At 44.4% G+C, this 18,352-nt stretch overlaps 1 protein-coding gene across 1 annotated transcript; it reads left to right on the top strand.

The window, feature by feature from the left end:
* The first annotated feature begins 461 nt into the window (after positions 1-461).
* LOC135106331 (uncharacterized) lies at positions 462-17,558 on the top strand. Its single transcript, XM_064015245.1, has 4 exons — positions 462-1,579; positions 10,478-13,876; positions 14,309-14,442; positions 16,127-17,558. Exons 1-3 carry the CDS (start codon positions 1,577-1,579, stop codon positions 14,435-14,437), a joined length of 3,531 nt encoding a protein of 1,176 aa, XP_063871315.1. The 5' UTR covers positions 462-1,576; the 3' UTR covers positions 14,438-14,442; positions 16,127-17,558.
* Positions 17,559-18,352: the final 794 nt, after the last annotated feature.

Raw genomic sequence — 18,352 nt, 5'->3', positions numbered from 1 at the left:
ACTAACACCTCTTGTACCGCTGAGTAAACCATGCTATTATTCTTTCCGTCTAATACTTCTATACAGCGAAAGGTGATTGCAGAATATGACGAATAATAAAGAAATAACACTAAAAGAAGTAAAATTCCGCCTTAGTTTCTCGTTTCGCAACAATTTTTTTACTTTTTTTTTTTTTTGTGCTTCACTTTTGTTCACTTCCTATAATGACCACTAATATTTTATTCATTTTTGTTCTACGTCACTCGTATACTGGTTACTATGGATCATGCTTTTGTTTTTTTGGACGTATTTCACCTTATCTTCTACTTATCGAGTTTTTTTTTTCTCTAATATACATCAGTACACATCAGTAACTCAGTGGCATTTTTTTCACCTTATCATCCACTATAAGCTCAAAGACGGAGATAAGCGTCGGGTCACACGTAGCTATAGCGTGTGCCCCCCAACTTTACCTTTACCATCTTTATCTACTGAATCTACAGAAGGCAATAATTCATAACGATGTGTACAGTCATTGCCAATATTCAAGTAGACATACCATTCTTACTTCTACTGTGTTTAGCATCTTCCATCAATCCTGTGAATCTCTATCAGTGGTCGGGTTACAAGACTGCTAGTTAATATGAGGGCTTAAAGTAGATCAGAGGGAAACACAAGTACCGTGGAGAAAAATGCGGGTTACTCAATTTCTGATCAGGGTTGTCTCGTCATATTACCGTAGTCTTGGAAATGGAAAGTATGTTCGTCTTATGCGTCCATGCCGATAGAAAGAAGACAGGCAAAGAGGCAGACAGTCACAGCTCCATAAACAGATGGACAGTCACTCAACCAGCGGACCAGACAGAAAGACAGGTATACAATGACACACAAACAGCCAGACAGAAATAGCACACACACACAAACACACACACACACTACAAATGAAGTACCTACAATCCACACACACACCTCATCGACCCATCTTGATACCCACAAGCACCCAGCCACACATCTACCACCCGCCAGCCACACACCCGTGCACTGGCCCTCAATCCACCGCACAAACCTTCACCTGAACACCCTAAGACCACCAGCGGACGCCCCCTTCACCACTTCTTAATCCATTACCTTAATCACTGTCGCCTCCTCGGTTCCCTCTCTCCCTGTCACTCTCCTTCAGACACTCGTCCCGCCCTCCCTCTCACCTGGCCGCCCCGCCCCGCCCCCGTCCCCGCCGCCTTCACAGCCTCGCTCCACTCCACGCCCAGGTATATAACGCAAATAAGCGCCCCTAGCGACTCAGTGCGGCAAGCGGCGCGTCCCTGAAGGAGAGCGGCAGGAGCAGGGGCTAGTGACAACGAGAAGGAGGTAAAGAAAACGAGCGGGAGGCACCGAACTCCTGCAGAAGACCCAATCGAACGCTGACTTAGAAGAACCCATAGAGGAAAATAGAGGATTATATACAGTGTTTTATGCATCGTGTGTGTTAATACTTAGTGACTTTGAGAGGCTCTGAGGAGACTCTTCAATCTTGTGTGCTGGTGAACTTGAAGGACGCAAGTCGGCAGGAGCACCTCGTCAACGTCTTCTTCAGATCATGGTTAGTGGCGGTGTTCCAGAGAGAGAGAGAGAGAGAGAGAGAGAGAGAGAGAGAGAGAGAGAGAGAGAGAGAGAGAGAGAGAGAGAGAGAGAGAGAGAGAGAGAGAGAGAGAGAGAGACCCAGCCAGCCAGACATACAGAATGACAGCTAAAACAGACAGGGCGACATGAAGGAAGATAGGTAGACAGGTAGACAGACAGACAAGGAGACAAAATATAATGAAGTGTGTGTGTGTGTGTGTGTGTGTGTGTGTGTGTGTGTGTGTGTGTGTGTGATACAACCCAAACAAGAATGAGTGATGAGAGAAAATAATGAAAGTGTACGTATAGCAAACAGAAAATAACAGAATAGGATAATAATAAATAATAATAAATGATCAGAGACAAGGAGGAGACAATAATGAAATGAATACAAGTGAATGAGAGGGACAAGAAAATGAGAGTAGTGATACAAAAGTGAAAATAATTGACGACTGACGGAAAAGAGTGGAGGAGGAGGAAGAGGAGGAAGAGGAGGAGGAGGAGGAGGAGGAGGAGGAGGAGGAGGAGGAGGAGGAGGAGGAGGAAGACCAGCTGTTGACCACCTGACGCTAAGGTTCCACTCTTACATACGTCACCTGCACAAACTCTCGTTTTTCATTTGCCCTCTCTCTCTCTCTCTCTACTTACCTACCTACCTATCCATCTATCTTTTAAACTCCCCCCCCCACTCCCCCCCCACACACACCACCTTCCCTTCACATGGTAATATTCAAATGATCTGGAGTCAAAAGTTCTGCTAGATTCCTTCACTACTTCTTTAACACACGAGCAAGTAATTGATTGCCTCGTGTGTGCTTACTGGTACCTCTGTGTGCTCAAGTTGTGTGATTTCTGCATGGGATATATTGAGTTAAAAGTGTAGTATTAATTTATATATTTTAAATTTTTTGTTTTGTTTTGTTTTTACTTTTATTTTATTTATTTATTTGTGTATTTTTACCTTATTCAATTTTTCACTTTATTTATTTATTTTTTTTACGAGTTTGCAATTTGAGAAAGACATTTTACAAGTTTTCGTGCTTCAAATTTCGTAATTGTAATAATCTGATACACCTTAAGAACAATATTTGAGGCCATCATTGAGCCTCGCAGTCTTTTTTTATTCTTTTTTTCTCTCTTTCATCTTAAACTAATGCAACTCGGATAAAACACTTTCATTATTATTATTATTATTATTATTATTATTATTATTATTCTTATTATTATTATTATTGTTATTAAATTCTGTGCTACGTTCTCTGATTTGAGGAGGATCCGCGTCTCTCCCTGGGGTGAGCAGCCGCCGCTTTGCTGGCCACACGTAGCCTTGAATCACGGGAATGTATGCATATGAATGTAAATCCCATGGGAGCCACTATTTGCATAACTTTTCCACTGCGGCTAACTCACTTGCGTTCTCCTCTTATCATTTTCTCAGTTTTCTATTTTTTTTCTTTTAATCTTCTCATTTTCTGTGTTATTTATACTTTTTATCAATACTTTATTTAGCTATTCTTTTAATACTCGGTCTTTTCATATTTTCTTGTATATTGTCTAGTTTTTTGTATAAGCGTTTTCCTTCATTTTTTCCTCTTTCTTTTTTTTTTTCAATCCTCTTGTCTGTCTGTTAATTGTAGTTTTATATTTTTTTTTTTGTTTCGCCATTTATCTTTTCACTGCTTGGTCTTTTTACTTTTTCTTATAATGTGGTTTTGTAAGAACATTTTCCTTAAATTTTTCCTCTTCCTTTTTTTTTTTTAATCCTCTTGTTCTTTATCTGTTAATTATACTTTTGTCAATGTTTTGTTTAGCCATTTCTCTCTTTATTGCCTAGTCTTTTCACCTTTTCTTCTTTACCATGTACTTTCTATATAAGCGTTTCCTTTGACTTCCCCACACCAAAAACACCGCACACAATGATCAGTTTCTCTTTTTTTCCCTTTATTTAGCAGGAAATTTTTTTGTATCTCTCTCGCCAGATGTGTATGTTTTGTGATCATTATGGCTTCCTTCCTGTGCTTCGTGTTGCTCTCTCTTGCTTTCCACTTTCTCGCCATTAATTCTATCAGAGTTTCATTTCATTGGTATTCTCTGCTTTTCTCTCCTTTCTCTTGAGGTGACGCGTGTCCTGGTGAGAATTACATCGTCTGTTACTCCCACCCTCTTCTCCTCCTTCACTTTTTCCACTCCCACCATTATCTCCACCAAAAGCTGTCATCGTCCATTCCTCCACCATCAGCGTTCCTCTCCACTGCTATCATAACCACCACCACACACGCCATTACACCTTAACCACCACCTTAACCACCACCGCCACCAACGCCACGCCATGACTGTAACTTACGGACAGCAACAAAGTGCTTGTGTCGTAAATTTTTGTCCATTTAGCCTGCGTTCTGTGCACTGGGAGATGAAAGACGAGACCAATGCCGCCAGTTCCTCGCAGGTTTTGGCATTTTATCACTAGAGAATTTGCTGTGGTTTTCAAAGGTGTTTTCAAGAGCGTTTTTAAGAGTTTTCAAGCGTGTTTTTTCGACTCAAATGATTGCGTGGTAAGGATTCATCACCAATAAGACAAAACACCCGTGAGAACCCAACCAGTAATCGTATGTATCAATTCTTCCCTCCACTTCCTCCATTACAGGGCTCTCGGTGGTCCAGTGGTAACGCGTCTGATTTCAATACAGTGACTCCCGAGTTCGAACCCCCGCCCTACTTCAAATCAGATGATATTTCGGAGTGTAGTCTTTGCAACGGCACTCCTTTACTCTTTTAAGTCTCTATTTTCCCCTTCTCTAAGTTATAGCAGCTGGGCGTGAGTGTACAGGCTATAGTACATAATAACTACGCAGGATGTCCCAAGTTCGAGTTTCAGTTTTAATTCAGATGATATTTCGGGTTATGGTCTTTGCAATGGCGCTCCTTTATCCTTCCAAGTCTTTATTTTCTTAATCAAATGAGGGGACACAAACACAAATCTGAATATCATCCCTGACTATACATCATCCACCTCTCCACACAACAGCCAAGATCCACACACGCATCCTTACGCAATGCATCCACACTCTCCACACAGTCCTTCAGTTGGAATCATTACCTCTTCCACATTGTCTCTTTCTCTCTCTCTCCTCTCCCTCCATCTTGCACACTCACTCCCATGCTATTATATACTGTACGCAAGTGAGTGAAGGGGATGGACTGGATGCCAAAGTGAAGGAGGAGCGTGCAAGGCGGTCCATAATACGATAAACTGAATGTACAGGTAATTGCTATACATGTTTTCTTTACGCTTATGATTGTTAATAGCAGAATGAGACACTTAATTAATCTTAGTAACTTTAGACAACTGTAGTGTGTAATTATAAACCTACAGGCGCTTACATGAGAATACGTGCATAAGAAAATGAAATAGATAAAATAAAACAATAAACAAATAAAAAATTCCATCGTAATACAAGTGGCAGTTCTAGTACAGTGTAATGTATATCTGTCTGCTACAATTTATTCCACATCCATAAATCTGTTTAATCTTTTGAGCCTCCATATTGACTTGCCCCTCATAACCTGATAGTTGAGTTTGTTCCATTCATCCACCGCTCTATTCCAAAACCGATTTCTCCATGTCATTTTTTTTTTTTGACTCGATCACTCAATGGTGTGTTTCGAAAATATACTCAAAACTTGCGCCACGAAATTTTGTTCAAGTTGAGGTGAATTCCAGTAAACTTTCAATAAATAAGTCATTGAGTCCTCCTCTCGTGTACAGCTTCCTTCGCTGTTCCTCCGTCATCTTTATTCCCTCCGCCTCAGTTTTGCAGATTTATTTATTTATTTATTTTATTTATTTTCACTTTAAATGCTCCCCTACTTAATTCATCCCAGCACATCTCACTGAAAAATCACCCTTTTCTCTCCATTTATCCAGGTTACCTCATTTGCATCTCCATTACAAATAAATAAATAAATAAATAAATAAAACATACAGGAATTTTGCAGGCACACCCCGCTTGCATTTCTTCACGGAACTCCTCTCCCTTTACAAACTTACACTAAATTCACCATCACCTTTGCAAAAAAAAAAAAAAGAAAAAAAAAAAATACCTTAATGTGTTTTTTTCTCTTTTTTTTTTTCATTTTTGTATTTTATTTTGTAAGTATTTTGTATGTATTTTTTATTTCTGTATTTTTGTCCATGTCAGCTCTTCATCATGTGGTGCATCTCTTGGTATGCTCGCCCATGTCATGTCCGAGGCGTGAGTGGTCTACCATTTGCCTCAACATTTTGGTCTTAAACATCAACAGTAAGAAAACGACAAGTGTCCTTTGATTTTCCCTCCTCCTCCTCCTCCTCCTCCTCCTCCAACAACAACAACAAAACAAAAATAAAAATAATGCTCAGTTTGCATATGAAGATGACCAGATTCCACTTCACATATTTCCCTCTTCCCCCAAGACACTCATTCTCCCCAAACATCCACATATTTCCACAGCACCTCCTCTTTTCCACCTGCCACACACTTACTAAGCATACTTTTCACCTGCCACACGCTTGCATCCTTCAACCAACACCTTTCAATCACATCCATCCACTGACCACCATCACGTCTTCAAGGCAAGTTTAAAAGACACTTGAAAACTCACCCTTTCACACACCTGTCACGTGATTAATGGCTCATGGCTCCACTGGACACACCTGAAGGGGAGACGCAAGTGAGAGTAAGTGTGAGGGTGTGAGGTGTGGTGACAGGGTGAGGAAGTGGTGAAGGGGAGAGTGCATGGAGGGCGTGCGAGTGAGGGGAGGGTGTGTCCGGGAGGTGAAGGTGGTGAGGGGAGGTGAGGGGGGTAGGGGGTGTAATAGAAGCGACCCCCGTGTTTAGGCGACCTTGCGGTGGCTGGACTCAAAACATCCTTGGAGGAGGAGGAGGAGGAGGAGGAGGAGGAGGAGGAGGAGGAGGAGGAGGAGGAGGAGGAGAAAAGAGTTATTATATATCTGACATATCGTATCGTGATTTTTCTATTTTCTGCATATATTTGTCAAGTAGTAGTAGTAGTAGTAGTAGTAGTAGTAGTAGTAGTAGTGGTAGTAGTAGTAGCAGTAGCAGTAGCAGTAGTTCTTGTAGTGGTGGTAGCAGTGGTAGGGTGGTGGTGGTGGTGGTGGTAATAGCAGTAGTATCAGCAATATCCTCACTCACACCATTCATTCATTCACCAAGCCACCTCACATCACTCCTGCCATTCATATTTCCACTTCCTCCTGGCGTGCAGTCACAACAGCGCGTCGTTCACCCCACCATTACAGCTTCCCTCACTCTCAATTACTGCTGTTAGTCTCGCTCTGCACTCCCCACTCCCTCATGCACGTCTTTAATAGCTCGTCACGCCAAATTAAATACAGAACGTTCCTATTTATCTTAATTTACGAGTAAACCACCCCTCTCTTCACAAACTAGCCTACTTTCATTATTATCATTACTTTTCACTATCACAACATTAGTAAACAAAAACACGCACACTTCGTTTTCAAGACTCGTAAAATCCAAGTCATAGAAAACGAGACACAAGAATCACGTTTTAAATTTGTCTTGAGGTCCTCAGTGTCTCTCACTCGGGGCGGGTTGAGGCAAACATATTAGAGGGTCAGTGTTGCCTTGGAGGAGTTTGGCTAATGTAATGCGCCCCGCGGGGAGGCTGTGCGGCGAGAGGAAACCAGGGGAGAGGGTGGGGACGGAGAGAGAGGGAGAGAGGGTGTCATAGGAGAGAAATGTGAGGTATGTGGGTGTTGGGTGGAGGGAGGAGGAGGAGGAGGAGGAGGAGGAGGAGGAGGAGGAGGAGGAGGAGGAGGAGGAGGAGGAGGAGGAGGAGGAGAAGAAGAAGAAGAAGAAGAAGAAGAAGAAGAAGAAGAAGAAGAAGAAGAAGAAGAAGAATGAGTGAAAGCAACTGGTGACAATGAAGAAGAAAAAAAAAGAATGACTCATGGATAGAAAACAACCGACGTAGCGAACAAGAAGAAAAGAAGAAGAAAAAGAAGAAGAAGAAAAAGAAGAAGAAGAAGAAGAAGAAGAAGAAGAAGAAGAAGAAGAGGAGGAGGAAATAAGGCGGTCAGGTAATCTCACGCACATGATATACGTTCCTTTGCGATGATTGGCCCACAGCACGCCACAGGGAGGAGGAGGAGGAGGAGGAGGAGGAGGAGGAGGAGGAGGAGGAGGAGGAGGAGGAGGAACCCAACACCCCCCGCCCAGAGCAAAGATGAAATAACAGCGAGCCAATGGAACGTGTTGTGGTGTAAGGCGGGAGAACATTGGACAGGACCTCGCGACTCGAAGACAAGAGCGCGAGATGATGAGCAATAATAAAAATGATAAACGCACAGAAAATGGAAACCCACGCACTGCCACATGAAGAGGAAGGAAGAGGTGGGACGCAGAAGAAGCACGGAAAGAAAAATGTAAATGTTAATAGGAAAATAAACACAAAAAAAAAATAAAATGAGATAAAAAAAAAGTTAACCAGTAAAACACGAGTCAAAATAAAAAAAAAATAATTAGAACAAAATTCCATAACAACACTGACCTAACGACGCCCAAACATTAAAAAAAGATAAAAAAATAACAAGAACTGCCTCTAATCAATAAATAAATAAAAAAATAACATCAATAACACACTCCGTACCTTACAACAATAAATCCAGGTGTGGAGGAATAAAGAATCAATAATTACCTCCACCTAATTAATGGCAGCCCGCAGGTGACGCCGCCGCTGACGCCCGTAACATCAGAGCATCAATGGCCGCTAACAAGACTGTGATTAATAATAAATAGCGGAGGGCAGTGTAAAAAAAAAAAGAAAAAGAAAAAAAAATCTTGCTCCCGGATAGAATTAGCGGCGGTGGGGATGATTTTGTGGTTGTAATGACTGGCTGGCTGTGCTGGGTGCAGTTGTGGTGGTGGTGGTGGTATTGGTAGTGGTGGTGGCGGTAGTAGTAGTAGTAGTAGTAGTAGTAGTTGTTATTGTTGTTACAGTAGTAGATATGGAGAGACGTGAGGTTTTGTACTAATTAGTTTCTGTTCAGGTACGAGATTGTAGAAGTAGTAATAGTAGTAGTAGTAGTAGTAATAGTAGTAGTATCAACAGCATATGCGTGAAGACCTGTCTGGCGGAGGTGGGGATGGCGGTGCTCCCTCCCCCTCCCTCCCTCGCCTCGCCACTCGCAGCCTTGGCGCGGAGTGGCGGAGGTAATGGCTGGCTCACTTTCCCTCCGTCACCGTAAAGTGATCACAGTTTTTAACCTCAAGATAACAAGGAAAAAAAGAGACGCCACTTAGTTTTATGTAAATCAAGGGAAGGCCACGGTCATGCGCAGCTCACGGGAGAAAAAATATCAACGTGGAAATTAACGAGGGAAAAATGATGCAAAGTATGTTAATAATCCAGTGAAAAAAATGCACCGTCGAAAATTATCCAGGTAAAAAGAAGGAGCACAGGTGGTGATTCCCTTTGCATCACGCTTCCTCTTACAAACTTCATTCCTGTCTTGTCTCATTTTTACATTCTTTAATTTACCTCCTTTACCTATACTCTATTCCTTTTCTCTTTCTTCTCTTCACATATTTTCTCTTCTTTCATTTCTTCAAGTATTCTTCTATCTCCCTTCCCTTAATAGATTACTTCCTCTTCTTAATACATTCTCTTCTTCCTCTCCCCTTCTCTTCATTCCTTCTTCTTCCTCTTCGTAATTATTTCATTCTTTTCTTTCCCTTCATGTTATATTCACTGCATTTCGCCATTTTCATATATTCCTTCTTTCATCTTTCACCGGCTATAGAAACAGAGGTGCCGTGTTCTTCAGCTGGCGGCGACTTACTTAGCTGGCTGGCTAAGTAAAGCTAACGACAACTAACTTCCTTCGGGAAATACCATTCAATTAGGTTAGGTCCGAGGAAGACTCTCTCTTTCTCTCTCTCTCTCTCTTGCGGTCTTCATAATCTGCCTCACACAAGATGGCTGACGAGCAGTTCTTATATAATTTTGTGTGCAGCCAAGGACATGCAATCAGATTAATGCACTTCATTATCTTTCTTCGTGTTATTCTTTACCAGTCACCATGGATTCATCTCTGAGTGGCTGGCGAACAAATTATACCATAAAAGATGCCATATGCTCGGAGCCTCGCGCAGTGACACCGACATCTGTTAGTTCGAAAGTGAGAGGAAGTGCGTTCGTTAAGACTTCGACGAAAAAGTGAACGCATGATGGTTTTTGGGCGGTCCCGCGAAGTGGTGTAGGTGGTGTTGAGTGGTGGTGAGGGAGGGAGTGCATGAGGGGGGGAAGGCAATGGAGATAGAAGGAAGGGAAGGAGGAAGATGGTGTATGTATGTGTGTGTGTGTGGTCGCCGTTCGAGGAGCTGTTAACCGCACACACCACTGTTCCCTCCGCGGCTTTCACTGCCTATAGACACGCGCCGCACATCACTGGTCCATCAAACACACTCACGACCGTTTTTTCGCTACGGTACTTCATTAAAACACACACACACACACACACACACACACACAGACCACGAACAAACAAGATAATGGTGGTCGCCTCGGTAGATTTTTTTAACGAGACCATAATAGATGCTGACGACGAGAAAATGGAAGAGTTTCTCCTCAGTAATGGCGGCGAGGTGTGCATGTCTTTGTGAGTGACGTGAATTTCATTGCGAGGACGAGTTAGGCTGGTGGTGATTGTACAGCTTAATTACAGCTGTGGTGGACAATGACTGGTTCCTGATTGGTGTGTGTGTGTGTGTGTGTGTGTGTGTGTGTGTGTGTGTGTGTGTGTGTGTGTGTGTGTGTGTGCGGTTCATGTGGTATGTAGTGTGTGGTGTTGCAGGAGCGGTGGTGGGCGGCGGCCGTGTGTGTGGCCTCCCTGGCGGCAGTAGGAACCCTCGGCGACAACTTGGCGTTCGGGGGCGGCCCCATCACTCTGGACGCCGGGCAGGTCGGGTTCCCTCAAGCAGGCTTTGATGAAGACATATTCACAACCAGGATCGAAAGGAAGACTCCCTCTGAGCTTGGATTCCCTGATGTCAACACCTTCGACGAGAACAGAAACAGCGCCTCGCCCGTCAGGAAACGAAGGGCGGCGGACAAGTTAGGAGGAGGAGGACATCACGATCATGACCACCACGACCACGACCACCACGACCACCAGGTGCACTTCCCTCCCATCCTGCCACACTCCAGTCCTCTCCCAAGATCGCAAGGGTATGATAATCCTGCACCGACGTATTACGAAGCGCCTCAAGGGGGATACTCCTATGATCCCCCCTCCTCAGGGTACCGGTACCTGCCCCCCAAGACGGCATACAAGGCCCCTGAGTCCACCTATCAGGAACCCAAGGCAGCGACTTCTTATGAGGCACCGAAGGCGGATTACGTGGCGCCAAAAGTGGAGTCAGCTTATGTGGCCCCGAAAGTGGAGTCAGCATACGTAGCACCGCACGTTGAGTCAGCTTATGTGGCCCCAAAAGTTGAGTCAGCATATGTGGCGCCAAAAGTTGAGTCAGCTTATGTGGCCCCAAAAGTTGAGTCAGCTTATGTAGCCCCTAAGGTCGAGTCAGCCTATGTAGCCCCTAAGGTCGAGTCAGCCTACGTAGCTCCCAAAACAGAATCAGCCTACATCCCCCCCCACGTGGACACAGCGTACGTGGCCCCAAAAGCGGAGACGAAGTACGTGCCGCCGACACATTACCGCGGCTACAACATCCGTGACCCCTCCTACTCCACCACCATGAGGCCTGGCTACGTGCCCAGGGTTACCACGCCTTACTCAGAGGACGTGACCTTTGTCCCCGAGTATGAATATGGTCACTATGTCCCGCCCAAGGAGGGTTACAGCTACAACCCGCCGAAGTCAAGCTATGACGAGGATGGTTACGACTACAGCCCGCCAAAGTCCAGTTATGACTCACCCAAGGACGACTACAGCCCACCCAAATCAAGCTACGACGCACCTAAGGATGGTTACGACTACACACCACCTAAGTCCAGTTATGACTCGCCAAAGGACGACTACAGCCCACCCAAGTCAAGCTACGACGCGCCCAAAGATGATTACAGTCCACCGAAGTCAAGTTACGATGCGCCTAAGGGAGGTTACGACTACACACCACCAAAGTCCAGTTACGACGCACCCAAGGACGACTACAGCCCTCCTAAATCCAGTTACGACGCACCCAAAGATGATTACAGTCCTCCCAAGTCCAGTTACGACGCGCCTAAGGGAGGTTACGACTACACACCACCAAAGTCCAGTTACGACGCACCCAAGGACGACTACAGCCCTCCTAAATCCAGTTATGACGCACCCAAGGATGATTACAGTCCACCGAAGTCAAGTTACGACGCGCCTAAGGAAGGTTACGACTACACACCACCAAAGTCCAGTTACGACGCACCCAAGGACGACTACAGCCCTCCCAAGTCGAGCTACGACGCGCCTAAGGACGACTACAGCCCACCCAAATCAAGTTACGACGCACCCAAAGAAGGCTACGACTACACACCACCAAAGTCTAGCTATGATGCGCCCAAGGACGACTACAGCCCTCCGAAATCAAGCTACGACGCTCCCAAGGACGACTATAGCCCACCCAAATCAAGTTACGACGCGCCTAGGGAAGGTTACGACTACACACCACCGAAGTCAAGCTATGACGCTCCCAAGGACGACTACAGCCCACCCAAATCCAGTTATGACGCTCCCAAGGACGACTACAGCCCTCCCAAGTCCAGTTACGACGCACCTAAGGGAGGTTACGACTACACACCACCTAAATCTAGTTACGACGCACCCAAGGACGACTACAGCCCACCCAAATCCAGTTATGACGCACCCAAGGACGACTACAGCCCTCCCAAGTCCAGTTACGACGCGCCTAAGGGAGGTTACGACTACACACCACCTAAATCTAGTTACGACGCACCCAAGGACGACTACAGCCCACCCAAATCCAGTTATGACGCTCCCAAGGACGACTACAGCCCACCTAAATCCAGTTACGACGCACCCAAGGACGACTACAGCCCTCCCAAGTCCAGTTACGACGCGCCTAAGGGAGGTTACGACTACACACCACCTAAATCTAGTTACGACGCACCCAAGGACGACTACAGCCCACCTAAATCCAGTTACGACGCACCCAAGGACGACTACAGCCCACCTAAATCCAGTTACGACGCACCCAAGGACGACTACAGCCCTCCCAAATCCAGTTACGACGCACCCAAGGAAGGATATGACTACACGCCACCCAAGTCCAGTTATGAAGCCCCGGGGTCATCATACAAGGCACCAGAACCAGCATACAAAGCTCCAGAGCCAGCATATAAGGCGCCGGAACCTGAGTACAAGGCACCTGAGCCAGCGTACAAGGCACCACCCAAGTCGAGTTACGAGGAGCCCAAGGAAGGCTACGACTACACCCCTCCGAAAACATCGTACAAGGCGCCGGAACCAGCATACAAGGCACCCGAGCCAGAGTACAAGGCACCTGAGCCAGCGTACAAGGCCCCTGAACCAGAGTACAAGGCTCCACCTAAGTCCAGCTACGAGGAACCAAAGGAGGGCTACGACTACACTCCCCCCAAGACATCATACAAGGCCCCTGAGCCAGCGTATAAGGCACCCGAACCAGAGTATAAGGCACCAGAACCAGCATACAAGGCTCCTGAGCCCGAGTACAAGGCACCTGAACCAGCGTACAAGGCACCTGAGCCAGAGTACAAGGCACCGCCGAAATCCAGCTACGACGAGCATAAGGAACCTGCAGGTTACGACTACACTCCTCCCAAAACACAATACAAGGCTCCAGAACCTGAGTACAAGGCGCCTGAACCTGAGTACAAGGCGCCAGAACCTGAGTACAAGGCGCCAGAACCTGAATACAAGGCGCCTGAACCTGAGTACAAGGCGCCACCTGCATCAAGCTACGAGGAACCAGAGTACGACATTAAGTACAAGGTTGTCAGTGCTCACCCTCCCCAGGTAGCTACGTATGGAGCAGTGCATAACAAGGGGCACGACTCTCCCTACATGCCTGACCCTACTGTGTACCCCGACACGGATTACAAGGCTCCGGAACCTGAGTACAAGGCTCCGACTCCAGAATACAAGGCTCCTGTTCAGGCTGGGTACAGTTATCAGCCTCCAACAAGCGCCACCCTTCAGCCTGTGTACGGCGTGCAGTCCCCCATCCCTGTATACGGTCCCCCGACGCTTCCCCACCGGGTGTGTATACGTTTATTTATTTATTTATTTTTCTTACGTTAAAGAGACCATCAGGTCCATAAGTCTTCCGAGGTTAAAGCCAGCGATTGCATGGAAAAACATCATTAGAAAGAATCTTAATGGGAGACATGAGATAGTTGGATGGTGGAGGAGAGAGAGGAACAAGCCCTGAATCATCCAAGGTTGAGTTTTAAGCAAATGTTTGAGCAAAGAATTCGGCTTCAGAGATAGATGAGATGACAGTGGTGCCATCAGGTTGAAATAAAGGAGGGACAGATGAAGAAAAGGCGTTGTGTGTCTGTGTGTGTTTCATGTGCACTTTTCATCGTGGTATCACGCTAATGACGAAAACACTTAAGATCTAATTCTTATTTTTTTCTACTCCTTATTTTTTCCACGTTAATTGCTTGCCCTCCACACTTCGGCCACCAGGTGCTGAATCCCTACACGTCCCTCGACTACTACTACGACGACATCCCACTCAGGCGCAGGAGGCCCGGCAGGAGGCGACGACTCGGCTTCAGGCGGTTCAGACCCAGATACTACCGGCAGGCAGAATAAGGCTCGTAAGGATTTGCTTCAAGGGCTGCTGAGTCTTTTGCTACATGCGCTGTGATACTTGCTTTGGAAGTGGTAGGGGAGAGGAAGGGGTACGAGGGGAGAGGGCAACTTTCCTTCCGCAGATTTATTATGCTGTGTGAATGCAACTTATTGTTAATCGTTGAGAACACGCAACTGTTAGGTTATATTTACTCCCATCCAGTCATTTTCTTAAGACTGTTTTGTGTTGCGCATCACTGGTTCTTAGCATTTTCAAGAGAGAACTCTTACAAACACATACACACACACACACACACACACACACACACACACACACACACACACACACACACACACACACACACACACACACACACACACATTACTGTAATGCAGCGTAACAGATAGAGCAGTGTGTGAGATGCTACTCAATCATACACACATTAACCTTGACTGGGGGACGAGCACACCCCACTTATCTGCTAATCAGTGCTTCAGGGAGTGGGAAAAAACCTCCTAAAGTATTTTCTTGAGAGAGAGAGAGAGAGAGAGAGAGAGAGAGAGAGAGAGAGAGAGAGAGAGAGAGAGAGAGAGAGAGTGGCGGGGAAACAATCTCCAAAACCTGAATGGCGTAACGATGAAGCAGCTTTTCTCACCATGACCACAAGTGCCATAAACAGCCGCGCCTCAGCCATCTCAAAGCGCTGCGTGATCCAGGGCCAGACTATGACCGCGACGCAACGACCACCATGATAGTGCGCCGAGACTTTCACGCAAAACACTGACATCAGACCACTTCAGACGAGGGGAAAGGTGCTACAGGAGACTCCTCGCTACTCTATGTTCTCCCAGTAATAGAGTAGTAGCAGGAATGACGTGACTGAATCCAGAACAGCTGCATTTTGGAAAGTGTCTAATCTTGTAGTATTTTGTGAACTAGAATTTTTCAATGGAAGTGTGTGAATGACTGTCAGAAATAAGTGACAAATCAATATTTTTAAGGAAAATAATGAAAAAAAAATTGACGAATGACGAAGAAAAATCGAGATACTTTAAAAATTGGGTAAATGTGAGATGAAAGCTGTAAAAGAAAGACGAATTTTTTAATATACAGACGAAACAACACAGGACAGACAGACGGACAGCAACAGACGCAATGTAGACACCCACCACCACCATCACCACCACCACCACCACCACCACCATCACTACCACCTCGATGGGTAAGATGCAATATAAATGCTATCACTGGATGCAATTTCAATACTATTACTACAATCTCGTCCACCATTCCTACGCGTCCAGCTCATGTCACCTTTGCTTGAACGCACCACACTTCACTCACCCTCTGGTTCAGTAAGTTTTTCAGTCTCCCCTGTTAGTCTCTTCGCAAAGCAATCTTATCTAATGCATCACCCTTTACGTACTTACTCCTGATATTAATAATTGTAATGAGTAATTGTCTCTCCTTTAAACCTTTCCGTAGACCTTTCACTTAATAGTCTTCATAAATAACTAAGCGCCTTCGTACTTTGTTACTCTTCAATTCACTGTATAATAAACTACGGTAAATTTGGTGGTGATAATAAATAAAAAATAAAATAGTAAAATAAATAAATAGATAAATAATAGCAGTAAAATCTGTTATGCCATCACCATCAGATTCCACTACGTGAATGTTTTAACTAATGCCTGACCTCCCTGCTTCAGCCATCCTCTGCCCCGTGACCGCCGGCCTGCCACGACCCACCACGATCCGCCCCTCGCCTGTCCGCATCTCCCTCCCTGGCAATGGCTGGCGAGGCGCACTAACTCATCACGGCGCCTGCTGGTGACACGCGGGACATTACCCTTGAAGAGACCTCCAGTGACGCGTGCTTATCATCTGTCGACTCAAATGATGCTCCATGACTACACTTAAATAAACAAATAGGTTTATGACATTAAAAATAAATTGTTCAGTGGCGCTCCATGAGAAAGGGAGAAAACGAAAACGAAATTCCGCGATGCAAGAAAGACGAGGCAACAAAAGCTTACACAGGCGTTGTTTGGCTGGATTTTGACGGCAAACACATGTTGATGATACGAATCACATGGGACAACAATTCAACTTTTATTAATCTTTTCACTGCTGGAATATTTTCACACAATTACTTGTAGCTTTTTGGACAATTTTCTTACTTCGGTCTCATTGTTCTATTGGCTGGAAAAGAAAATTAATCTTCTATTCTCACCTCCAGCATGAACACGTGAACAGTCTTTTAGTGTTTGGAATATTACAAAATGACGATAATTGCAATGAAAGGGTTAAATATGTCATGATGAAATGTGCAGCCTTTCCCACACTAAGCCAAATGTAAAAACCTTACCAATACCAGGTTTATTATCGCTGTTTCTAAAGCAAAGCATAGTTATTATGTAAAGCTTTCGTAATTTATATTCCAATCGGCTAAGTTTCTTTCCTATTTCTTCATTTATTTACTTTTCTCATAATAACCTTCATGGTAAGCTTTTATTTCTTTATTTATTCGTAATTTATATTCTACCTAATCGGCTGGGCTTCTATCCTCTTTTTTCACTTATTTACTTTTCTCGTAATGACCTTCATCCTAGGCTTTTCTATTTCTTTGTTCATTTACTTTTTCTAGTAGTAGCTTCATAACTACCTTAGATTCATTATTTCATGCTTAGACTTTTAATGTGATTTCATAATCGTTTCTTATATTTAGTATTTCATGACGAAAGTCCCTCATACCACAACTTTCTTTACTAGTATTTATGTATGAGTTTCGTGAATTCAGCTCTTCATGCTAGCCTCATCTCTGTCTCCCCCATGAGTCACTAGGCTTCCACCTCTGTATGTTACCAAAAGTTCCATACCCAGATGATTGCTCCGTGATATATTTAAAATACTATAAATGGAGATTATAGAACACTTCTGTAACATAATTCCCTTTTTGAAGCTAATACAGGTATTCACTTTTAAGAACACCTCTTTTTCTCATAGATATGTTTACTTGACGGCAATCCTCTCCCATGGTTCCGTAAATACTGATACTGTATATTTAGATACATACTACTGCATTGTGCTAATACTGTATTTATTATAAAATATTATTTATGAATAAACTGAGAATATTTTTATGGAAAGTTGATTCACCTCAGACCGTAATCATGAACATGAGTGGAGTATGTTGCTCACTGAACTAAACAAGACACTCAGTGCGAAAAACACCGCTTAACTTACTTTATATTTTTATTTATTTCCTTTTTTTTTTTTTGGGGGGGGGGGACGAGGGGATGAGGTTCTACTGTATGAGGTAAAATATGCAACACTGTCATTTTCAGCAAAGAAAGTGAAACCACAATAAGTTTTGACTTTCTCTTGATTTATCTCGAGTTATCTCAACTTGCCCTCCTCCACAACGCCATCTGCAAGCCAAAGCGTTGCCGTCCATGCCATGTGGCGCCAACAAGACTATTATGTATAATTCACTCAGTAGCCACTCCTCCCCTCCCGATATACGAATACTGCTGTTGTGGCCTAAACTCTCTTACAACAGCATCACGGCACGGTATCTATTACGCTACTTGGGTGGGATTTTCAGCTAATTTTATTTAAGCATTTGTAAGTTTGCGGAAGACACTGCATACTGCATTACATTCAGCAACCATAATACTGGAGATAATGTGAGTATTAACCTCGGAGAAGAACGCTAGGTTTATTTCATTATCACCCCTTGGCAATCATTCACACGCATTCATCGCTTCTAACAATCCCCGTGTGTTCACCTAAACTGACCAACACACACTTTGGGGAAACTTTCGTTGTGAGAGGGGACGTTGCAGATTATTCTCATGCGTCATCATTTTGTAAGGATGGAAAGTCAAGATAAACTTAAAAGTGCGTCACAATTTTAGGTAACCATGAGTTAT

The sequence above is a fragment of the Scylla paramamosain genome, chromosome 13 (assembly GCF_035594125.1).
Source record: "Scylla paramamosain isolate STU-SP2022 chromosome 13, ASM3559412v1, whole genome shotgun sequence".
In the NCBI taxonomy this organism is placed as follows: domain Eukaryota; kingdom Metazoa; phylum Arthropoda; class Malacostraca; order Decapoda; family Portunidae; genus Scylla; species Scylla paramamosain.
The sequence above is the reverse complement of the archived record's forward strand: the minus strand, read 5'-3'. Positions and strand labels throughout refer to the sequence as shown.